The 24,171-nt window shown below is 42.3% G+C and overlaps 3 protein-coding genes across 21 annotated transcripts in view; 2 read left to right on the plus strand and 1 right to left on the minus strand.

The window, feature by feature from the left end:
* LOC115335745 (multidrug resistance-associated protein 1) overlaps positions 1-10,284 on the minus strand; it is a 65,503-nt gene extending 55,219 nt beyond the window's left edge. For 3 of the 7 annotated variants that reach the window (XM_030001883.2, XM_041120222.1, XM_041120221.1), the window contains exon 1: positions 7,494-7,663. In XM_030001883.2, coding sequence (XP_029857743.1) covers positions 7,494-7,541 — 48 coding nt within the window. In that variant the 5' untranslated portion in view covers positions 7,542-7,663. Of the gene's footprint in view, positions 1-6,813; positions 7,218-7,493; positions 7,667-8,792; positions 8,962-10,269 lie in introns of those variants that run through there. The other 4 variants (XM_041120223.1, XR_005931438.1, XM_041120224.1 and 1 more) reach the window with 4 other exon arrangements.
* Positions 10,285-11,499: 1,215 nt separating this feature from the next.
* Positions 11,500-17,568, plus strand: CEP20 (centrosomal protein 20). Of its 10 annotated transcripts, XR_005931393.1 has the most exons (6): positions 11,514-11,582; positions 12,072-12,269; positions 12,425-12,483; positions 13,463-13,547; positions 14,417-14,556; positions 16,792-17,568. XR_005931393.1 is itself a non-coding variant. In XM_030001516.2 (5 exons), exons 1-5 carry the CDS (start codon positions 11,555-11,557, stop codon positions 16,866-16,868), a joined length of 531 nt encoding a protein of 176 aa, XP_029857376.1. In that variant the 5' UTR covers positions 11,500-11,554; the 3' UTR covers positions 16,869-17,353. The 10 variants fall into 10 exon arrangements, 6 of the variants coding, with proteins under 6 accessions (XP_029857376.1, XP_040976040.1, XP_029857378.1 ...); XM_030001516.2 differs by lacking the exon at positions 12,425-12,483 and having other exon boundaries at positions 11,500-11,582; positions 14,414-14,556; positions 16,792-17,353; XR_005931394.1 differs by lacking the exons at positions 14,417-14,556; positions 16,792-17,568 and adding an exon at positions 13,076-13,202 and having other exon boundaries at positions 11,513-11,582.
* A 5,297-nt stretch (positions 17,569-22,865) lies between these two features.
* The window catches only part of MYH11 (myosin heavy chain 11), a 63,153-nt gene continuing 61,847 nt past the window's right edge, over positions 22,866-24,171 (plus strand). For 2 of the 4 annotated variants that reach the window (XM_030001514.2, XM_041120104.1), the window contains exon 1: positions 22,866-23,020. The gene's annotated coding sequence lies outside the window, so the exon portion shown is untranslated. The remainder of the gene's footprint in view (positions 23,021-24,171) is intronic. The other 2 variants (XM_030001512.2, XM_030001513.2) reach the window with 2 other exon arrangements.

Raw genomic sequence — 24,171 nt, forward strand, 5'->3', positions numbered from 1 at the left:
CTTCAGAAGTTTTGAAGAAATACTGAAATAGTGTTCTCAAAACACGTAAATATAGCACATGTATTCTGTCATTCACATTTTGGAGTCAGATCATGAAACATGTGCTGAATCTCACCGTTTTGCTAAGAGCATATTTAGAACAGAGCTGACAACAAGCACAGTCATACACAATCTTCACCAGCATAACTTTTGCTCTATTGTGCTTACTGTTCAGGCTAAATCACAAGAGGCAACAGGTTGATAAAACAAGCAACAGATATTCATACAAGAAAAATACTCCAGAACTCCCACAAAAAGCAGCAGAAACACCTACACTTGCAGCTCTCCTGTCTGCTCAGCAATATTCACAGAAACAAGCAGCAGACAATAACAACATGCCTAACAGTGGCAAACAAGGCACTAAATGAGGTACATGACACTACAAGCAACCATCACAAACTTCCTATTTACATGTTTATAAGACCTTTAAAAATACTATGCATATTATATTGAAATTATTTTGGAAAAAGTACTACTTGCATTAAAGGATCCAATGGCTGTAGAATCAATTCCAGATGAAGTAGCATAATATATAAAGACAAACATACCTTTCCACCTTAGCCAACATTTATCTCCTCTAGCTTTTTTTCTTAATTAATAGGAAGTTACCCAAAATGCACAGATCTCTGCTGTGACACAAGGTAGTTGTTGTTCTTGCAACTGAAGTTAGTGCAGAACATGCAAGTAAAATGGTACCTTCACTGTGATGCATACAAAGTGAGCTCATGCTGCATTTAAATAAAGCTTTCAATATACTGCCAATTCCTTTGAAGACCTATACTAACCACATGAAATTAATGGTTTACTGGTTTATTGTATCATTTAAGGCTGTACTCTGCAAACAGGAAGTAGAAGAAAAATTTGAAATACTCACACAGATTTTACAGTAGTATCTTTCCAACAGCTACTTCCTATGCTTAATGAAAGACAGCCAGGAGTGATTTTTTTTGTTTCTAGAACACACAAAACCAGGATTCTACCAAAAAGTAAAAGCCACACAGCCAAATACTTGAACTCACTCCCAGTCCTCCACAAACTCTAAAAACTACCTCTGCAAGGACAAATGACAGAATTATGCTCCTGCACATAACTACACCACTCACCACAAGCAGTGGAACAAATGAACATAGAGTGTGCCAGACTGCTCATTTGGGAAGAGACCTCAGGATTTTTCTTCATGGTCACACCTGAGGATAGGTGCTCATATCACCACAAAGTTCTCAGACACTTCTTCAGGCCAGTAACAGTCCAATTAGATCAATAAGTTTCTGCCTATTTGTTCTTCTACTGCCACAAAGGTGAAGTAAGAAACATTAATGGTAATGACCACATTGGGATGAATTAGATTCAGATCTCCAACTCTCATGGAGATCACATTCACCCACAGAAAAACCATAGTTTTGGGGTTTGGTTTTTTTGTTTGGTTGGGTTTTTTGGTACAGGAGAACTAAACTTACCATGCAACTGAGGATCACCTCCTCTTACTTGATACTAGAGTCTTGGGCAGGGGGGGGGGTGGGGGGGTGTTCACCAAACACTGAGAACACAAAACATTTCTCCTCATAAAACCATGAATTGAACAAAACCACTGCTATTAAAACTGAAGTTCATTGGTTAAAATGTTAGTATTAGTCAGGGGAGCAAGGAACAAATAACAGTTTAGCAAAAGTTCAAAAAATACAGGTCTCCAATTAAGATTTTGACTTGTAAGTCTTGTGTCTGAATAAAAAGCCTTAAATCATTCACAAGCAAGCCTCCCAAAATACCACATTCAGACCAAAAACTCAGACAGAGGAAGAGATCATGCCCCTTCTTCTTCCTTTGTTTCAAAGTAATTCTAAAATCTAAGCTTTATTCTTACAGTCTCTTAACATTGTCACAAGACAAGACTGTTAGAGCAAGACGGGGAACATTTAAAAAAAAAAAAAAACCACATAATAAACAGGGGTCCTAAAATTTTTTAATAATTTCTATAAAGATGATGTAGGGGGAAAAACATCAGTAAGTGTTTCTAGTGACAGGGAAATACCCTTAATTTCTCATAATGTTTTCTATTAGAAATGGTTTTAGCAAGACCAAGTTCTCAACAGTAATGACTTATATAATGCAGATTTGACTTGTTAACACAGCCAAGAAAAAGCCTCTACCTTCAATACCTGGTCCTGAACTTAAATCAGGTGTCTGCACCTCCTTGTTCAAAACCCAAACATTGTATTTCCTAATGTTTACAAAGAGTTGAAATCCCTTGTTATAGACAGCACTGCATCAGCTGAAACTGTGGGTAAAATGATAAGGAAAAAGTGTGTTTTGCCTTTGTTTCCCTTTAGCCTAAAATAAGGAGCTGGTGCTAAAATAAGAAGCTGGTGCTAATAAGTTGCCAGAGAAAGGAGCACCTGCAGCTGTGGAATTTACAAAAACTGATCTTTGTAATCCAAGAAGCTAAAAGCCACTGAACTATGGCTTTTTTTGTGTGTCAGGGAAACATATGACAGATTACATCAACACTTGCAAAATTAAAATGTTTAGCCTCTTTCTACAGACGTAACATTTCCGTACCCTGCCATGTCTGCAAGTACCATGAGACAACATTTGGCCACATGACAACAAAATACCTTCCATTCACAGTTTCAGAAACAAAAGGATGGTTTTTACCCTTCTGTAAAGCTTTTCACTGAAATCACTGTTACTTAAAAGGATACAGGAAAAAGATTCCTGCTTTCATCTCCTTTTTGCACCAAAACCAGGACTTTTGCTTAATAATGCAACAGCCTATAATCGAGTTCAAATCACTGTGGGAAATTTGAACATACCTCGGTAATAATCTTACAAAGGGACTAAGATAACAGCTTGAATTGGGATAAACTGTATCCAAAGCTACCACAGATGTAAACAGTGAGAAAACAGTAATGCATGGAATTCCGACTCTATTAAAAGTAAGCAAAAGGTCAGTAGCCGGCAGTAGGCTTTTTAGAGATGTGACCCAGAATGACTTCAGTGCAACCCAGGTTAACCTTCACTTAGTCCCAGTATAGCACAGCGTTTCAATGTAAACTGCATTGTAACTGCACGGCACAGTACAAGTTATTCAGGCATTTTGCTGGGTTTTTTCCCCTCATTTAACTTTTCTGAGCAACCTTGAACTGACAGCTGCAGATTGACAGGTCATGTGTTAAGAAAATCCCCATCAACAACAGATTATCAGGCTTCATTTTCCTGTATTTCCCCTAAACTGATCTATTCTAGATCAAGAGAGATAAGTTTGATTTCTACTATATAAGTTTAATTTCTATGCAAATTTTGACCCTTGTTCACATGGCCAACAAAAATGTTTTACGGGTTTAGATGACAGAAAGCTGACAAATCAGCCTCTGGCTTTCATTGCTAAAAAAATCCAACAACAGCCAAGCCATGAGAATCAGGCAATGAGCTGTTAATTATAATAAAGGTACTGTCTTGTGTAAAGGTTTTTCGGTTTAACACTCTGCTGCTGCTCCTCCTCCATTCCAAATGCTGTCTACATATGACCTTCCCATATCAGCAAATACAAGTAGTTTTCTGATCTGCATACTGTTTTAAACTCTGGTCACAAATGCATTCCTAAACTTGATACATTTACAACTAAAGGAAGAGTCTAAACTCTAGTTTTTATCATGCTCACTCAGCACCACTCTCATAGCACCCCTAGCTCTGCCATGAACACACTGAAAAAGCACCAATGACATATTTTACAGTGCAAAAAGCTACAGGGTTCCAAGATACATTCTAATTTACTGCTCATCTAATGCATGAAAGTATAAGCCACAGAACTTCAGAACATGAAATTACTCCTTACATAAAAAGTCTTGTTTTCCTTCAGAAGTCTATTTCAGGAAAACTATCAAGTGTCCCAGTGTCTTCATAAACAATATAAGCATAGCAGCTGTTTACGTCACAGAGTATCACTTCACAAATGTCAGCTAATCATTATAACTAATTAAAGAATATTGATTTTTTTTTTTCTTAATAAAATCCTGTCAAGCCACATTATAGTCTTAAAGATCCTAACACGTCTGCAACCAGCTGAGAGAGACTGGTGGATCTCCCCTAGCCACAACAATGTCAACCCAAATACAAAACATAATGCCTTTGGACAAATGGTCAAGAAAATACATTTATTAAGGCAGACAAAACATGCTTGAAAGCCTCAGACAGAACTCTACACAACAGCAAGGGAAGCAGAGACCAATCCCACCAGTAGGTCCCTGGATTTTGCATGTGAGGCTCTGCCTCACCTTTTCTCATCCATTCTGTTTATCTCCTGTAGTTTGGTTCCACATGATGAAGTGCTAAACCTAGAACAGTGTTTGGATGCAATTTCTTTACTGACAGAGAAGAGGCTCCACAAAAGCTTTCTGCACCAACAGGAAAGAAATAGGCCTGGGTTTACACAGGCAGACACAACTTGAATCATTACAGAACTCTAGTTTTCAAAACAAAACAGAGGAGATAAAAACTTGCTTTTTCTCCTAGAAGTGAATGGAATTACTTGCTTTCAATCCTTCCTCAACAACCAAAAGCCCAACTAGAAAAACGTGGAAAAAAAATTCCACTAAGTTCCCACTGAGATAAAGAAGAATTAGAGTTAACTTCTATCCTAATTATCAATTTTTAAAAAACACAATCTCTTTGCCTGTGAAGAACATGATAGGGGCTTATATAAATATAAGTCATTTCCCTCACATCCCCTTAAGTATAAGCAAGAACCTCAAAAGTTTCAGATTCTATTTGACTTACAATGAATGAATAACTGAGAATTCCTGTAAAACCTAGCAGAGCACTTGCGGGGGAACTGTAAGGAACTGCTTAGTGTGAACTCGATGCTTCTTTCGTATCTCCTACTCCTTTTTCATAAAAGCCCTATTGGGGGGTTAGCCTTGAAAACTCAAGGTGTCACAAAAACTCTTAACCTCTTTAGCAATTTCAAACATGCAAAGACTTCTCTAAATGTGAGACTGCATAGTTTACAAGGTCTGAAAAATTGAAACTACCCCAAAATTTTATTAAAAAGAAAGGAAAACCAGCAGACTTTTTAAAAATGTAACTACACTGAGACCACTGATTTTGTGAGTGTGCACATATCCAGGGAGCTAGGTCAGCAGGCCAAAGTATACAGTAGGTTCTATATCTGCCTTCGTACTTAACCTGGTTACATAGAATAACAAAATTTCTCACCCCACTTTACTTTTTTTTTTTTTTTTGGTGCCCTGGTATTGAAGCATACACTTATACCCTAGTGATACTCTAAGCAAAGCTATTTCAGCATGTCAGGTCACAAAAAAGTTTTCCAGTTTAAACAGGCCCTTAAAGTCACTGAACTAAAATGCAGGTAGTACAAAAATGTTACCCCTGGCCCACCAGGGTTTTTTAAAGCTTTTACTGTCAATCAACAGCTATTAGTCAACAGTAACTTTTTCTTACATAGCAGTAACTTTCTTTATATTATGGATGGGATACTTGTTCTGCGATACTCAGTGATGCTAAAGAAAGCAAGGATGAAAGAGTACCCTTCCAAAAAAGGCAGTCTGGTTCAAAGGAAGCAAGAACCAGTTAAGTTCTGTAAGCAAAACGGCAGTGAAGTTAGTATGCTGAGCGGGGACACAGAGATAGGTTAAACGGGGAGGGGGGGAAGGAGTGAAGAAGAAGATAGCAAACTTGCTTGCGCTGTTGACCTTTCAGAGGAAGTATTAAATAAACCAACCTGTTTAATTCTCAGACAAGAACTTCCAACAGTAACATTCCTTGGGTATGCAAACTAGAAAAATCCTGGCCAGCAAAGCTTAAGAAGATTAGCATACAGTCTTTAAGGGTCCATTAGGTACTTTCAACCTGCAAAGTCTCCCCCACAACTTAAAACTGAGTTGCCCCAAACTCAGCACCACCCTTGACAGAAAACACATCTCTTCCTTGAAGCTGAGTTTGCCAGTGCCAGGAAATCCCACTGCTCCACTAGCAAGGCTTCAGCACCAACCAAAACAGCTGATGCACCCATATAGTTCACCACAAGTATGCAACAACATGTGCCACCAGGTATCTAGCTATCACCCAGCTCTGAGAAGCACAAGAGTGCAGACCACAAGACATTAAGGACAGTAGCATGCACACACAGGTGATAGCTAGAAGCCCAGTGAAACACTGCACATACATAGGCATTTTCTGAAAACCCATTACAACTTCAGCTTCAAATAGCAGCAACAATGGAAATACCAGAAAATGAAGCAGCCAGAGTATCCATAAGCAGTGCAAAAGCAAGTTAACAGTCACTTTTGATCAGTTGGAAAAGCTAAGTATCTTAAAGTCTTAATATCTGCTGAGTAATATCTTAATGGTTGTTGAGACAAATAGTACAATGGCATTTGTTGAGACATCTCTTTTTTTTTTTTTTTTTTTTTACTGGTAAGGCAGCTCATTAGCTCAATACTATTTGGCAAATACCCAATGAATACGTGAGAAGTTCTTTGAACAGTGTAAGAAAATCCACATTTTCCTCTTACCAATACGTTGCCTTCAGTAGCTCTCATCTCACTTTTTTTTTTTTCCTAACTTCCAGCTCTCTCTCCTCCCTTCCTCCACACAACCTCCTTCTCCATACAACCTTTTATCCTCCTTAGATGGATTTTCACTACCCTCCTGCCCTCCCAGGGGCCTCACTGCTGCCAGCACCTGCGTGCTTCTGCAGAGAAACCCTGTGTCTCAGCTGAGCAAGACCCCACACTGCAGCATTTCCACACCACTCACCTTTGCGTAGCTGGGTTTTCAGTTCACGCACAGCAGGCTGCGCTTACCACTATTCATTAAGGAAGAGCGAAAATGTTGCTATGCAAACATGCGATACAGCTGCTAGCCTGCAGAAAACGTATCTCTGGCCTCCTTCACAGGACAGCACGCCACTCTTCAGTACGACGGCAGCAGTCAGTCACCGCTATTGTTATCACCCGCACAGCCCCCAGTAACGCAGACGAGCGGCCAAAGGCGGTAAGCAGAGACTGCTCCGGTCACTCGGGAACTCGTTTCCAGTCACCCAGGCAAGCGCTCACTCACCAGTTCCCCTCTCGAAGCCCTTCCTTGCCGGAAACACCACACACGAGGCACGCCAGCGCCCGCTCTGCGACCCGAGCGCGGGGACATCGCACCCAGCCGGAGACCAGCGAGACGCCGACCACGGCCCTGCCCCTCCACCCAGCCCGCGGCCGCTTCGCCCCGACGCTCCCGCACGCACGCCGCCGCGGCGAGCGGGGCTGGCGCACGGCCGGGGCCGCGCCGCAGCCGCCCGCGCTCTGCCCAAGGGGAGCGCCGGCACGGGAGGCTCTCGCTCCCCCGCCGCCAGCGGCCGCGACCATCCCCGTCCCACCCGGCTCCGCGCCATCCCTCGGTGCCGCCGCCGAGCCGGGACCCCTCGGCCCCATCCCGCCGCTCACCCAGAAGGGCTCGTGGGCGTCCGCGCTGCAGAAGCTCTCGATCCCCATGGGGCGCGGCGAGGCGACCGCGGGCGACCGCGGCAGCGCTGCGCTTCCCCCTCCGCACCTCTCCCTGCCCGGGCGGCGGCGGGCGGAGACGGGCCGGCAGCGCCAGCACGGTGCCCTGATTGGCTCCGCGGTCACGGGGATGCCGAGCCCCGGCGGCGGCGTCGCCGCCGCCGCCCGCGCTGCGCAGCCCCGCCTCGGCGGGGGCGGGGGCAGGCGGCGGGGCGCGGCGCGGCCCGGGCCGCCTGGGCGGCGGCGGTGTCCCGCGGGGCGCCCATCGCCTCCGCACAGGCGGCGAGCCGCGCCCCGGTGGGGGGCGGAGGACGGGCCCAGGAGGCTGCGAGCTCGGCCAGAGCCCAACGCGTGCCTTTGCTCAACACCGAAATCCCCCACGCCCCCCCGCGGCGTAACGGGGGCGGAAGCACTGCCCCCCCCCCCCCCGCGCACCTCCGCCTCGCCTCCCTGCCTGGTCGGCTGCCCCCAGCAGCCTTCCGAGTCCCGCACCTCCCACGGACCACGCCTACCGGCCGGGCTCGACCGGAGCCACCAGCGGACATCACGGCATCCCCGTGCCCGTGACACTGCTCCGGCCACTGGGCGCAGGGACCCCACGCAGCCCGGGTGGAGAGGCACCGCGGTGCCCTGCCGGCACCCGGGCCCCGCGGGACAGAGCCAAGGCCCCGTGCTCGAGGAAGGCCGCAGGGAAACCCTAGGCTCACCTTCAAATACTTCACTTTTCAACGCGAACCAGTTAAACTGGTTTCAAAGCCCTGAACTGGTTCAAGTTGACTAGCATGAACTGAACCAAACCAAGTTCATCCACAACCAAAATATGTACAGTTGAAATAACCGCACTGCCCTTGTGGTTGCATTTGGTTGTGCCTCACGGTGCACTCTTCGCATCCTATTTAAAATGCGTAGGTTAAACCCACAGACAGCATCGGTGCTCAGCTGACTATCTAAGGTACCAGAATAGACCAGCTGGAGTACAGATGGCACATATGTAGGAATGGCATCATGCGCTGCAGGGAAGAGCAGGGTGGTTACATACTACCCTACAGTAACATCTGAAAGCTTTAATCATAGGAGTTACATAAAGAACCTCCATTTAAAATGTTCTTTTGCATCCAGAGCAATTATGGTAACAGACAAATTCTCTGTTAGAAGAGAGACAGGTCTCATTTGTCTAATATATAACTAAAAAGCAAGCATCACACATACAAAAAACATATCACAGACTGCTTCTTTACTCACCTGCATGCCTTCGCTGCAGTTTCAGAGCTGTGCTGGTGGCCAGACTGTCCATCCGACTGCAGCATTTCTGGTCTGTCCACCCCTGGCTGTCTCACTCCCAGGGTGTCAGGTCAAGGAGCAGCAACAGCAGAGTTCAGGCCATACTGAGGTCACGTATGCCTTGATGAACCTAGCAGAATCATCACAGAAAGATCAAACCAAAGAAATTGGGTGTTGGAAGCTATACAAGTTTGTGTCAATTTAACCCATACCTTAGTTCATACCATGTTAAAATCTTTATAACATTGCAAGAGAACAGCTAAATGTTGGAAGTCTGATTCCCCTTATTTCTCTTAAGAATATTTCTGTCCTGTTTTGTGCACTCTCTACATTCACCTTAAAATCATATTAAATATCTTCGTGGGTTGTTTCTTGACGTCTCGCTACGACTCCTGTTGAAGAAGTTACATCACAGTTTCCAACATCTGTTATCCTACTGCACCTCAGCTGTAAGGAATACTTTTTTTCTCCTGGCAGCTCTGCAGCACATATAAACGATAATAGCTCTGACAATTAATACAAGCTATCCCACAGTTAAGTTGGAAGAGCTTTTCTTTATTAATAGTGCTATTAATAAAATAGTAAACCAGAAAAAAATGCTAACTAGATAATACAACCTCTAACAGCTTACACTTTTACACATATTCTGTGTGCAATAATAGAATATAAACTTACAGTTGAAATGATAGAGCAGAAAATTATTTAGGATGTAGAGATCATATGCAGGGATTGTTCTAAACAAGAAGACAGGAAATAAACATAAAGTGAGGAGGGTCAATACATTTTTACCCACACATGTTTTTCTCCAGATACTATTGTATGCTAAAAGACTAACAAAACTTAAGTTACACTTTCAGGATTCAAACTTTCCAATTAATTCAATACGATAATTTTTTTCAGCCTCAAACTGTCCCTGTACCAACGGTCACAAACCAAGATAATGGTGTTTTTCATCCAATAAAGATACTTGGACCTGTACCTCAAATTAGTTCCCTTCCAATTATTCCATCTCCTTCCCTTAGAAGCTCTAAGCAACAGCAACAACAACAAAGATGTAAACCAAAGTGCAGTCAAAATGCAGAGTAAGTAATTAATGTGAGGGGAGGCAGAAGAGTTCAGAAGCAAAATGTAACAGACTCAAAATATTTGTTGTGGAGGAGAAAAACCAGAACTCACATAAGCTCAAACCTGCAGAGATACAAAACCGCATCTCACAGTACCAGAAAGTCACTGAATGTGGATTTCACAAACCGTTGTTATAACAGCATCTTTTCAAAGGCAGATTAATACATAAAATAGGAAGTGCAATCTTATATAAAAAGGCATTTCCTTGCAATCAGGAAAAAAAAAAATTCTCTTTTGGATTCTGAACTTGGCTTTGTAGGATACAAATTAAAGCTGGTTAGGAAATACAGGGTGGAAAACAGCAGCAACTTACCAACTGGAAATTAGGTGTAAGAGAACAGTGACCCACAACAGCATGGAGAAATTTGGAAGGATGCAGAGAAAAATGTTTTGACTGTGAGAACACCATGCACGTTAAAAGTAAGTGGTCATTCATCACCAGAGTTGCAGTAGGGATCTGGGTAGCAGAGGCACTCACTGCTGCTGACTCACTGAAAGTTACTGCCACGTAAAAGGAACGGATTAACTTCACCATTACTTCTAAAGATTTCTTTTTCCTGAGTTTTATTTATTGCCTCCTGCCAGAGATTCTTTGGAAGCGCATAGTATAAATCTTTGCTTTGAGAGGAAATGTAAAAAACCCAAACAAAAAAATCCCAGCAATCCCACCCCACACTTTAGGGCCATAAGTGGTTTACTGCTTAAGAAGACTCACATTTTCCTTCAGGCCCAAGCAGGTTGCTCCATCTGGACCATGACAAATCCACCTTGGCTGAACTTCCTTTGGGAAATACTTAATACATTCACAAAATAAACACTGTCGACTCATCCCAGCAACATGAAGCACACTCGCATGCCTGCAGACACACCAGGGATCCTCACAGACTTGCAAAACACCCAGTATATGGTTACATTTTGGCAAGTCCTTTTAATTAAAAGCTCATCTTTGGCGAGTCCTTTTAATTAAAAGTTCATCTTTCAGGGTCTCAGTACAAAACTCCTCTGCTACACATCAGGGAGAAACTCTCACTCATTTTCCATGTTTCCTTTTTTCCCTTTCTCTCCCCCCCTCCCCCCCCCAATAAAGCACATTGGCAACCTTTGAAATTAGAGAGGAGAGAAGGCACAGCAACCCTGGAGCGCCGTCCGTTCCCCCCCTCCACAGCTGACAGGACTGAACCACGGGCAGGCACAGGCAGGATGCCGAACGGTAACTCCATTTGAGCCACGCAGGCACTACTAATTACTTTATCCCGGCTTGACCTTGCCGGCGGACATCCTGGCAGCACAGGGGATCGCCCCCGGGCTGGGGAGTCGCTCCCTGCGCGGGGGCACCCCGGCTGCCCGCCCGTCCCCTCAGGCGAGGCCCTCCGGCCCCGCCTCAGGGAGCCCGCGGCCCCGCCCGCGAGCCGCGGGGGAGCGCGCCCTCCCGCGTTCGAACCGCACGCACCGCCCGCCGGCGCCGTCCGATTGGCTGGCGCGCGCCGAGAGGCGGGGCCGGCAGGCGCCGGCTCCCGCCTGCCAGTACTGCGCCTGCGCCGTGGCCGCCTGCCGCCGCCAGGCTGTCGCATCCGGGTCCTTGGCGCGGCGGTTGGGCGATGGCGACGGTAGCGGAGCTCAAAGCAGGTGGCGGGGGCGGAGGGGTGCCGGTGGGGAGCTCCGGGGGGCGGCGGAGGAGGCACCTCGGACCACCGAAAGGGCGGGCAGCCGGACTTTCCTCAGACCCCCAGCGGCCGGTTGGGTCTCGTAGTCCCCGCGGGCGCTAACGGGGGGAGCCGCAGGAGACAGGTCCCTAAGCCTCCACCACACAGGCGCGCTGCCCTTGTTACTTACCGTGGTCTGGTGTTCGCTCGTTAAATACATCTTGGTGCAGTAACATCCCACGTCTGAAATTGCTAGAACCTATGCTTCCTACTAAAAAAAATTAAAAACTAAGCCTTCGAAGGAGTCACAGTTATATCTGTAACGTTCCTACTGTTGTCACCTACTGGCATATGCACAGGTGCAGATATCTTATCTTTGTTTCGCTGTGAATATGCCGAAATTATGTTGTGGATGATAAATCCTGCCTGAGTATGTTTGGCTTTATGTTAACAGATCTTTTTATGGTAATAGTTTTAAAGGACACACTGGAAAAAAGAGGTGCTCTTGGGCAAATAAAAGCAAGGATCAGAGCTGAAGTTTTTAATGCACTGGATGACCAAAGTGAACCACGGCCACCACTGTCTCATGAAAATCTCTTAATTAACGAACTAATTCGTGAATACCTGGAATATAACAAATATAAATACGCAGCATCTGTTTTAACTGCAGGTATTGGGACTGAATTCTTGTTGTCATCACTATTAATAGACATTTACTGTTTGGTTGAGTAATTCTACTGATACTATGAAATTAATAAGTGGGACCAAGCTGCACAATCTTGTCTTCCCTCGGAAATAAATAAGATACTAACACTCTCTCCACAGCTTTACTTGCAGCATTAAGCCAAATCAAGAAAACTTACCCTTTGCTTCTTATCCTTGAGGTAGATGCTTTGACAGAGCAGTTGATGCAAGAGCAAGAAAACTTGCTAGCAGCCTGCAAAATCAAAATACCTTTCTTGAAATATCTGCTTTTGTTTTGGAAAATGGCTAACTATTTTTAAAGCATATATCCATTTTTTTTCTCATTGGCATTTGGGTAAAATAGAAAAATAGAAATCCTACAAATGAATAAAATTTCTTTGAGGAATAATTTAAACTAAAGTAATATGTACATAAAGCCGTTGATAGTCTGAATTACAGCAATTCTGGAAATTCGTGCATCTAGACTGTATCAGAAATGTGGTTAGATGTCCTCAGCTTAAATAACAAAAAAGAATATGAATAAGTTCCATATTTTTTAACAACTGTAGTTAAGTATTACTGTTACTGGCTGTGCTAAAATAATAATAATTGAGAGCTGTTTAGACTACAACATCTAAGTGGTAGCCATAATTTATACGGTACAGCACTTGCTTATTTTTGCAGCTGTTGCTAATTTGTATTTGAAATGTGAAGTTCTGTAGTTGTGCTTAGATACAGTAATTACATTTTCTATTTAATAATTTTATATCTTTCACGCTATTAAAATTACAGGTGGAAAGGTTCATATCAAGAAGAGGGAATGGAGACAGTCCGTATAATAGTTAACATATGGAATCTGTTTGATAACAGTACTTCTTTAGAGAAAGAGTTGTTTGCCTGATTAATTTATCTTTATATTGTAAGATTTCTTTAATATTTTTATTAGATTCCTTTAGAGTGAAGATAAAAGTTGTAATATGCTATTGTAAATTATATGAGTATGAAGCACTAATGTTTAAGTGAGTTCCCTGGAATTACAGTATACTGTTAGATATTAATAGTCTAAAAGGGAGGTGTGTGCTCTCATTCTCTTTTGAAGTCTCCTGAACAGTCTTTAACAGTTAATTGGTGATGTTTTTCTTAACAGTCTTAAGAATTTGGGGGAAATCTCTTTTCCAGAATCTGGCCAGCCTGAAGTGCCTTTGGATAGACAGTTTCTTGCCAAAGAACTGAACATAGTCGAAGACGCAAATGGAAAATCAGTGTAAGGAGTGATTTGGGAACGCACAGTGTATTCTGTTCTGCATATATTTTTCTCTTTAGTGTTACTGTAAATCAGATATAAATGTTCTTACCAGTTGAAATATGACTAGATCACAGGGCTGCTTTGACACGCTGGATTCAAACTCACAATGGCGAACATGGGGCCGTTTTCAAACATACTCAAAACTAACATTTAATTCTGCCAGCTCTATAGCATTCTCCATATAGTGTACTTGCACACCAAAACACAAGTCTTACCAGTACAGTCTTCCCTACAGTCAGAAGTAGAAAACAGATATGCTCTTTGCATATCAGTGAGTTGCTTTGTAGAGCAATAAAAAGATTATAGTACTCTGAGATTAGATACAAATTCACAATGCTCCTATATGACTGTATTAATGAGCTAGGATACTGAAGCAGGTTTAAACACGTTTGGTGTTCTCTGTAGCTTGTGCTGTCAGAATCTGTCAGGTGCTAAGGAAGAATCAAGTTTGGGTTCTGCAGTAGTGGACTGGGCTATAGCCCAGCCAAAGTCTGATCCTTCGTACTGCACGAGTGAGACTGTGGATCTGTGTTCCTGTGCTAAGCATGCGCTGGTTCTTCACCTACAGGGAATCTGGAGCTTAGTTGAGAGTGTCTCTTAGTGCGAGTTCTTTAGGAGAGTGTTAGTGTTCAGGGTGGGCTTAGGTCTGTGCTTATTTATATAATAACACTTAGCATAATGTATTTTAAATAATTACTCTAAAGACATCTGCACATATTCTGGAAGTAAACATTAAGGTCTCGGAAGTTCTGAGGAAAGGGTGGGTTTTTGATGCTCAGTATTTCATAGACTTCATAGACTGGTTTTGTCATTTCTCTCCTAAGCAGACCTCTCTTGTATGGAATTATCTCTCATTTCTTACATGGTGGTAAAGAAGAAAGTACCCAGAATACCCTTCCAAAAGTGTCTTTGCTGAATTATCCAAAGCAGAACCTTGGCAAACCACCTACTGAGAGGAATCAAAAAGGTGGGTGTGGCTATAGGGTCATTTTTGCAGAAGTTTTATTTGTGACTAGATTTTCTATATGATATATATGCTTATAATAGCATAAACATGCAGATGGACACAGTGTACCTCCTTCTCTGTGCAAGGAATGCTTTGAGATGACACCTCTTTTGTAAGAAAAATTCTTCAGCGGAACAGTGTTTATACCTCAAAAATACCATTAAGCTGTGTGACCTGACCATACCTTTTGCTCATGTATTCATTTAAGAAAGGACCTACTATATCCAACTGAAGAAAGACACACCCATGATTTCTAAAACAATCTGTATATGTGCCTTTGTTTAAATATGTGACCAACTTACACCAACCCTTAGGCCTGCTTCTCTCTGCCAGTATGCTAATGGGACAGCATACAAATCTGATTGCTCTCGGAAGTGCTTGACTGGCCTTCAAATGTGTCAGCAGTAGAACTTTCTCTCTTATATAGGAATGTATTTTATTTATAAAACAGACATTTTTAAAAATTGCAGACAGCCAAATTTATATAATTTCTCAACAGTGCAAGGTACTGTGAAGCTCCTGTTACCTTGTGGTAGCTGTAGCTACTTGGTAGTTATTAGAGGGAAGGGGAAAAAGCCTAATTGTTTAGCTTTATTCTCTTAAGGCTTTTGGACTGTTAAAAACTGAAAACTCATTTAAATTGGACAGCTGTGCTATTCTAATTAGTTTTGCTGGTCTGCAGTTACTGGTGAAGACCAGAAAATACTAGTATCCCAATTCTCAGTATCAGAGACGTCATCCACCAGATTGCTTTACCATTTTCCTAAAAGTTAAACTGGCCAAATCATACTCCCTTACACTATTACAAATCTGGAACAGGTCAGCTAGAGATAGTCTTATTACATTGGCAACTTAATAGAGGAATTTAACCTACATTCTCAGTAAAGTATGTTAAATAGTGAGCCTATCTCTTTGTTTCTCATCTGGTCTAACTTACCTAATTTCTATAGAAAGTTCTTAACTCTTTAGCTGTATAATTTGTAATTTTGTATATGGGCATAAACCTTTTCTGAGGATATAATTCACATCCCATTGACTGCAGAAGCTTAAGCTCCAAGTTCATTGCTCTATAGTAGAACACTGCTAAATCTTAGTTTCCCTTTCTGGTCTGCCTCTTGACTGGTTACAATTCAATGTAACTAACACAATGATCATTGGTCCAGTTTTTTCCTTCAAAGAGTCTGCTTGGCACACTACTTCACTTTCTATTGTGAGAATTTAGTACTATTGTGTTAGTACTATCACCTATTTCTTTTGTATCCAAAAATTTGAAAAATATGAGGCCTGAGATATTAGTAACATCGAAAAAGTGTGAGAGAGGTACTAAACACTTGTAACAGTTAATTCGTTGAGACAATGTTGTTCCCCTTCTGCCAGAAGAGGGGGCTGAAGAAATAAAATTTTAATACCAAAAACTGCTATACATGATCTCTTTGTTAGAAAATAATTATTCCTATCAGAAATTTCTCGATTTTTAAGAACAAACTCAGTGTATACAAGAATTGTTTTTAAAGTATAACTTTGTACCTCAGTTCTGAAATTGACTCTGTGCAGGGTCACCTTCCCCTGTTGACTCCAATATAGTTTCACATGGGGATTTAATTGTTTAGAGTTAGTTACAAAACTCAGGATTAATCATAAGACATGATAGCACATTTCTTTTTGAACTAAACAAAAATATAACAGTTTTAAGGCTTTTAACCTTTAAGTAACTATAGTCTGAAATTATTTTCTGCGTGTGTTTGTGGAATATGTTAGTGGAGACTTAAAGGCACTGGGTTTACAATACTAGTTATCTAGCTATTTTAATTAGGCTGCATATTAAGGTAATCAAGTCCATTCATAAACTTAACCCTCCAAGTCTCATATTTTATTTTAACATCTAACTTGCTTTTCACATTAAAAATTATCTTATTTAATTGACTGAATATTCCAGTAAACTGGTATGCAGACCGTGAATCCTGATAAAACATGTGGAACATGGTGTTTCTGTTAGTTCATTCACTATAGCTGAGTTGAATCTTTAGTAACGCAAAAAGCTCTTATCTTATACAGTTGCCTGGGAAAATATATTTGTAAAATTGCCCGTTTCCTGTGATGATATTCTGTGTCAAAGTTGATAATAGTAGAAAATAACACTTATACCTTTGGATTTACAGGTGTGTGAAAATATTTATGTATGTGTTTCATTTTCAGATAGAATTCCAGAACCAGGAAGGATGGCTGGCATGAGCATCGAAGAGCCCCTCGTTTTACAAAGTATAAACAGATGAGGTCTTTCATATGCTAATTTCTCATGTAAAGTTCTGCAAGAGTTAATTTATGAAATTCTTCTTTGCATAAATTTCCCCAATATGTCCAGTGGGACCATTTCAGCTTGTTAGATCTATCCATGAGACAGGATGGACAGGGTCATACTTACTGTCAGTGAAAAAAATATTAGCAAAGGCTGTCTTCTTCCAGTGCCAATAGAAGCAAAACTGTATATGAAGTCAGATTAGTGAAGCCTGTGTCTAGAATTGGGCCTAAAAATACTGGTTTTACTTTATAAAAATTTAGCAGATAACATGATTTCTGCACTTTCTTTATTGTGTTACGTCTTTGTTTGTCTTTTCTTTGTTGCTGAGTAAAATTTTCCAGTATTCTGTGCGGTATTTTGAAAGTGTTCAAACTAAGTATTTTAATCATTCTTCTTTAAAAAGAAGCTGTTGCTACTTTCGGATAAGTATGGGAAAATAAATTTGAATAGAAAATTAAAGTGCTTTAGAGGAATAGTTGTTTTTAATTCTCCGGAAATGACTATATTTATCTTCATGCCAGCAAACAAATGAGGGTAAGTCTTTTCCATCTGGAGTTGCTATAAATTGTATGGTGTAATGCTGAGTATATGGGAGGGGAGAAACTTCTGGTTTTTTTCCCCAAATGACATGAAACTCAAAGTCAGGCAAAGCTAAAAATAAAGTTGATAGTGTATTACTGATTCCCAGAACTTTTTTTAGCCGAGGTATTTACATGTTTAGAAATGGTAATTTATTTTAAAAGCCAAACTTACAGGGGTACATAAAAAATAACAGGTTAGCTATTTTTCTCTACTCATTTTAACAAGATGTATAGATATTAGTGTTTCCAGTGGTACTGAGAGGAGTTTTGTGTAAATGAGTTTTTAGGGTTGCGTTCTTAAAAATCTTAATTGTTAGATAAGTGGTACAGTAAGTGGGGAAAAAAGAGAGGAGGAGAACATGCAGCGTGTGAATTTAAGTGAAAGGACCCTGAGTTGTACAGACTGCAAAGTTTTGCCTTTATCTTGATTTGCCCCAGTTAGCATTACAGGTATTTTTTTATTTTGGTAAACAGCCTAGCCTCTAACATGAAATTGCAGAGAACAGTTACGAGTTGAAAGGAGAAGTCACATTTATCCATTTGAAGCCTCAGCAATTAGTTCATCCCCTTCGTGTGACTGGCAATGCTGCCAGCTCCCCATTTGCTGATTTATAAGTATCTCAGGACTGTTTCCAACAGGGGAGGACATGTGTTTGCAAACGTACCTCAGTCAAATCCATCTTTTCAGTCTTTTGTAGCTTTGCATCAATTAGAATTGACCATTTGGTCAAGCAAGCGAATTTATCTCTGTATGCCCTCACTGTTGGCTCTGTATTAACACCACCGTCAGGTTCAACTACTTTGCTGAAGAGCCATCTGTGTAAAAACTACCACCAGTCTCTCTCAAGTTCTCTGTCTAAAAATATAGTAGAAAAATGGTCTTCTAAGCTGTTCTTTGCAAATTACCTTCATTTTGGAATGATCTTAAAGTACCTCTTTGGAAAGTTGCAAAAATGAACTTTTGAACAAAATGCAGATACGATTGCTCTGGTCACAGAAATCCGTGAATTTTTAACTTTGGTTTTCCAGAGGTTAAATCCTAGGCCACTGTTTCTCCATAAACCAGTGGGTCAGATTGTTATGTATATTTGGAATCTGAATTGTCTTTTCAAGAGCAAGGAAAGAAGACACTGGGAAACACAGAAGCTCTAACCTTCTATGCTATGCAAATCTTCCAGTATAACCAAAGCCATTGCATTTGCTTTCTGCCTTCCCGCCATAGATCACACAGAAGCTGCCCAGGTGCCATGGAGCTCCCTGGGAAATGGATTTTTAGTGGTAGAATTTAAATACAATTTTTTTTTCTGGTTGAAGAAGGCAAAAGGGATGTTTGGTACTTGCCCTTTCTCAAGCACACAGCTCAGCAGGCTCATGGTCTCCATAGCCATGAAAGCAGAGGCAGTTACAGGGGTATCCTTCACTGAGCTTTGAGGTAAAGGTGTGTTTCTGAAGTCAGAGAAGAAAAACATTTAAGACGGGGGGAATCTTGGGACTATTTTCTTTGGGGATTGCAGCTTCAGGTCATTGTCAGGATCCTGTGCTGGGTCGGTGAGTGGGAGCTGGCCCGTTTGCTCTTGGTGCAACATGCATTTCACCTAATTCTCCATTACCCTTGCAGTACAGATTTGGGGTTTGGGAACAATCTCTTGTTTCAAAGTATGGTCATTGCACAAGCAAAATCAGAGTAAAGTGTATTTCCAGTGATATTTATTTGTACAACAAAGCTTTGAAATACGTCTATGAAAATACACTGGTCTAATCACATTATTAATGGTCTAGCATTTATCCCGACAGTACATGAAATAGGAGAGCATCTTTCAAGATGCAGACATGTAGCAAGTCCTATGAATGTCAGGCTCCCTTACTTGTTAACAGATGAAGAGGAATTGCAAAGCCTGTACAAGGTGGCTGCACCTTCCAAAAAATAATTCCTTAAAAGTTTAAGCTAAGTGAGGTCAGTATTTAGATGAAAATAATTCACAATCCTAGAGTCACAGGTTCAGGTTTTAGATGAAATTGCCACCTAGATGAGCATGCACAAAAGTTATTTTCTCAAATTATTTAAGAAGCTCCTTCTAGCTTAATTACAGACTGTGATGTCTTCCATTAACTGCCCTTATTCGTGCTACTGGCATCAGAAAGTGGAAAAAAAAAAAAGGCATTTAGAAGTTTGGGAGTTTTAATGAGCAAAATACATTCCTGAATTTTATTGGAGATAGAACACTGTAACTGAGACTGTTACAGCGGGAATTATGTTAAAAGAGGCTGTTCTTTGTCTAAGTGTGATATCGCAAGTGAAGGTGACAAGGAGCCAGTGAAGTTTGGTGTGGATATCAGATGTGAAAAGCACTTTGGAAGAATTTAATCCACAAGTTTAAAAAAAAAAAAAAAAAATTCTTTAAAACCAAATTTTTGCTCTCCCCTAGAATCAGAGGAAACTATGTTTATGGACTCCACAGCATCAGTGCTGTTTCAGAGGTATTAGTTTCTGTCATGCACAGGGGAAATTTTTTTCTAAGCTTTATCAACATGCTCCATGGAGTCGGTTACGCTTTCCTTCCTGAGCACCCTTTGTATCAAGCTGAATCTCAGTGTCAGTTGATCAGTTTTCCGGAGGAGTGATTATCATTGGGTGATTATGTTTAGGAAAAGAAAACCTGAAATATTTGTTCACACTTGCAAAGACAACCTTTCAGTAGCAGCTGGTGTCCAACTGATTCAGAATTGACCTGTGCTTCACATACTTCACTTGACCTGCAGCCAGCATTAAGCACAAAGCTTAGTATTAAGCAGTTAGTGACTATTCAACCTTGTCAGACTACTTTCGTGATTAATAGTTCTAGTTTGGACACAGACTGTCCTTCCTGTTGCAAAAGCACAGCTCAACACAGGTGGTAACCCACCGGTACGCTTGTCAGTTCCAATTACATATCTCAGCGTAGAGAAACAGGGTTGGTAAACTTAGGTAAAAACATTTTTTTAAACAAAAATATTGCTTATCTGACACACATTGTTTAACAAACTAACATCACCGTCAGTGCTTTTCTTTTTTTCCCTCCCTTGTATTCAGGTTACACTGTGGTAAGGCAGCTGAAAGTTTTCAAGTACAATATTTACAGTGCAAATTCAGCAAGGAGATCTTTTAAGGGCAGGCTGCTCCACACTTTATTTTTTTCTAGAAAAGTAATTAAAACAAATAAATTGCAGGGGGAGGGGGGAGGAGATTGAATAAGGCTTTTTTGTTGTCACAAGGGCAGCTTTCATTCTGAGGCAACTTTGGTTTAAAAAAAAATACCACAACATTTAGGAAAGTCCAAGCAGGCTATTATATTGGTATATTCTTACGTTAACTTTTAAGTGAAGGTTGGAAGCCACGCTTACACTTAGCAGTTCCTACCCCACATGGCTCGAGAATGCAACTGTCTCAGTCCCAGCAGTAATACTTTTTGGACTTTCCAGCTCCGTTTAATGTCACATCATATATCACCCTCCACCACTGCCTCTGTTAAACACGCTATTCAGGCAGCAAGCCTGCGTGTGCACATGCAGTGGTTTGCAGACCAGCCAGAGTAATTTCCATTCCTTTTTAAGCTACTAGTAAAATGTGTCTGGTTTTATGAAACAGCTGCATGGGTTTAAAAGCAACTCCTCAGGGTAACTTTGATGAATGTTAAAATGATCATACTTTTCAGAGGATCCCCTTGCATTTCATTATTTTATATTCATTATACTCCTGTTTAAAAGCTAAGTTTGCAACTGAGAAACTGAAAAAAAAAAAAAAAGAAAAAAATAGGGTGAACTACCCTGTGAGGAGCTTTCTGCTAACAAGGGCAAATTTCTTGGATTTACGTCTTGGCGATCATTTCCCCTGGCTTTGCTCCAACACAGTCACACGTGCACATGTCTGATATGACACTGCTGCCTTTCGGGTCCTGGGAGGGCTTTGCATGGCTGCGCGGCAGCCCCGCACCTCAGCGGACGCTGACCCTCCATCTGGAAGGACAGGCTGCAACTGCTGGGACCGTGCGACTGTGTTGGCAAAGCTGGTCGTCTCCAGCCAAGGCCTGAACATGAGTCCGTACCTGATACTTCTGAAATGTCGCAGGGAAGAAACCCCCATGCTCTGCCCCCCTCTCCTCTTTGCCCAAATTTGTTCACCACTGGCCAGAGCTAGAAGAAGGGGTTACAGGTCTGTCACACCTGCAAGTGCTGGTACTTTGACCGAGTGACAGCAGAGGTTTTCAGCCCAGCCTCTCCTCATAGGTATTTTTTTAGGATGCCGAGACCAATATGAGCCTCATCCATCTTCCCCAGGAGGGTTTATTTTCCAGAGAAGACAGAGCTGTTAACGTCAAGAGAAATTATTTCACCCAGGACTGTGCTCTGATCCTTTGGGTATACACCATATTTAGTCTGTTGCTGAGAGGGGGTTGTTTCGGTATTTTGTATTTGGCACGTTGATGGGAATTCCTGGAGGATCCTAGCTTTCCCTTTTTGGGATGTCTCCATCCACAGGTCTTGCTGCACAAGGCTGTCGGATACTAATGGGGGAGGGAGGAGGGACAGCTGGGGACTGAAGGTTTGGGGGTATGAGCGAGGTTTGACGAGGACCAGATCACTCCCTAACCCCTGCAGGTCTGGCTCCCAGTGCCCCGTCCTCCTCTCCCCGCCAGCGCATGGTGCCTGCCGCCTGTTCTTTCCACTGCATCCCAGGGACTGTTACCCCTCAGCTATTTATCACTTCTCTTCTTCCTTTTATGGGCAGAGGGAGGTATTTCTTATATATGAAAAAGTATTTACAGTCCTTTCTCAAGAGCTGAGCTGTGCAGCAGATCACAGGAGAAACTTTGGCAAACCCACTGGGGAGGTGGGAAACAGCCCTGTTGTTCTCCAGGGGCAAAGGAGGCTCAAACCAGCCCCAGGCTCCAAATGTCACACAAACACACGGAGATCCAGAGCAACCTCCACCCACTGATCCCTGCTGTGATAGGAATAACCCTCCTCTCCCAAGCAACCCCTGAAGTCGGGGACTTATGTTAGCTGCAAGAAAACACGCTGACGGCGGGTGGGAAACCTCCTGTGCCACACGGGACCGTGACCTGGCTTTGTCCTTCTAGGCAGGGGGCCACAAGGGGCGAGGATGCTGCCGAGGCAGGAAGGAGTTAAAGGCCCATCTGCCTGGCCAAACAGTTAAACCCTAGGAAAAAGCAAAACCTCTGAACTTGTGAGTTAGGGGCACCCCTTCCACGGCTTTCCAAAAGCCAGAACCAGCCCACTTCCCTAAAGATCGGCTCGGGGCAGGGGCAGCAGCCCAGGGTTAGGCCCTGCTGGGAGCGAGGTCCTTGGCTGGGTCTGTCTTCTTTAACCCAGGTAGCAAGAGGATTTTCCAGCAGGACGTGGTTTCCAGGGCCCCTCCCCATTGACAAGATTCTCCTCCTCTATATAGGGAGGCTGCAAAGGCAGCGAGGACTTGGACTGTCCCGGCTGGTGGCTGTACAGGTTCCCGACTCCCCAGTTCACTCTCTGCTCCCCTAATCGGACACCTGTAAGTACCGCAGGGGCCGGAGATCACTGCTGGGGACGGGGCTGGGGGCTCGCTGCGCTTTGGGATGGAGCAGTTTGGCAAGCTAACTATTACGCTACTTTGCAAACACGTTCAGTGAATTAACCTGCAGATAGCATACGAATTAGAAATGGGAACGGACCTATCGTACGAGCTCAAATGGTTTATCCTGTTTTGTGTACTTCTGATTGAATTCTGTTTAAAACGCATTAGAGACCATGCACATTTGAAAGCGTGCCCAGATGTTCTAGCCTGTTCCTTAGTCACTCCTAACACTGCTCTTGCTGAATCGAGCCTTAAAGATGCTGACTGCAGAGCACGAGTTGCGCTACAAGCCCGCGGCAGCGCAGCCCGCAGGGTGCTGCACACTGCAGGATGGTGGCAGGTACCCACTGCAATTAACCATCACCTCCGCATTCAGTAATGAAGAAACCTGGTAGCCTGAGCTGCTGATCTTCTTTAAGTATTTCTACTTTTTCAGTCCTAATAAAGGAACTTCGTGCACTTCCCAGGCTGTTTAAAGAAAGTATAACCAAACAAAATAGTTTGTCAGTTAGTTGTTCTTTAAACAGGACAAATGCTTAAAAATTAGAAGAAGAAATGGAAACATTTTTACAAAAATGCCTTAGCATCATATACATATGTTTTTAATATGCTGGGAATAAAGTTTCAGTGAATTATCAGATTAGTTTTGGTTAACTACGCTAATTCAAGTAATTTTGAATGTGACATGCCTTTTTTTATAAGGGAAAATAAAGCAACAAACTTTTAACAAAATACCATGAGTAAATTAAGAAGACAGTAGATGGCAGTATAGAAAGCAGCTTCCGTGTCATCCCAGAAGTTCACTGGCTTCTTGAACTCACACACACATATATATATGTGTGTGTATGTGTGCATGCACACCTATAAAAATGTTGATATGTATGAGAGGCATATGTCCGTGCATAATTAAGAAGCAATACGAGATATTTTAAATATAAGGGAAATCAGAAGGTTTGTTAGTATTATCTAACACATATGTCTCAGTAAAACCTTTTCTAAAATACACTTGTTTAAAAACAAGCCCACCTTCTCCTTCACTCAAAGCTTTGTCCTGACAGGCAGCTTGCAACAAGACCCTCTGGACAGAC

Source organism: Aquila chrysaetos, chromosome 25, assembly GCF_900496995.4.
Source record: "Aquila chrysaetos chrysaetos chromosome 25, bAquChr1.4, whole genome shotgun sequence".
Lineage (NCBI taxonomy): Eukaryota > Metazoa > Chordata > Aves > Accipitriformes > Accipitridae > Aquila > Aquila chrysaetos.

Coding starts and splice junctions, on each gene's coding strand:
- CEP20 (XM_030001516.2), top strand. CDS start 11,555: ATGGCGACGGTAGCGGAGCTCAAAGCAG. Junction 13,548..14,413: donor GACGCAAATGGAAAATCAGT/GTAAGGAGTGAT, acceptor TTCTCTCCTAAG/CAGACCTCTCTTGTATGGAA. Junction 14,557..16,791: donor TACTGAGAGGAATCAAAAAG/GTGGGTGTGGCT, acceptor TTTCATTTTCAG/ATAGAATTCCAGAACCAGGA.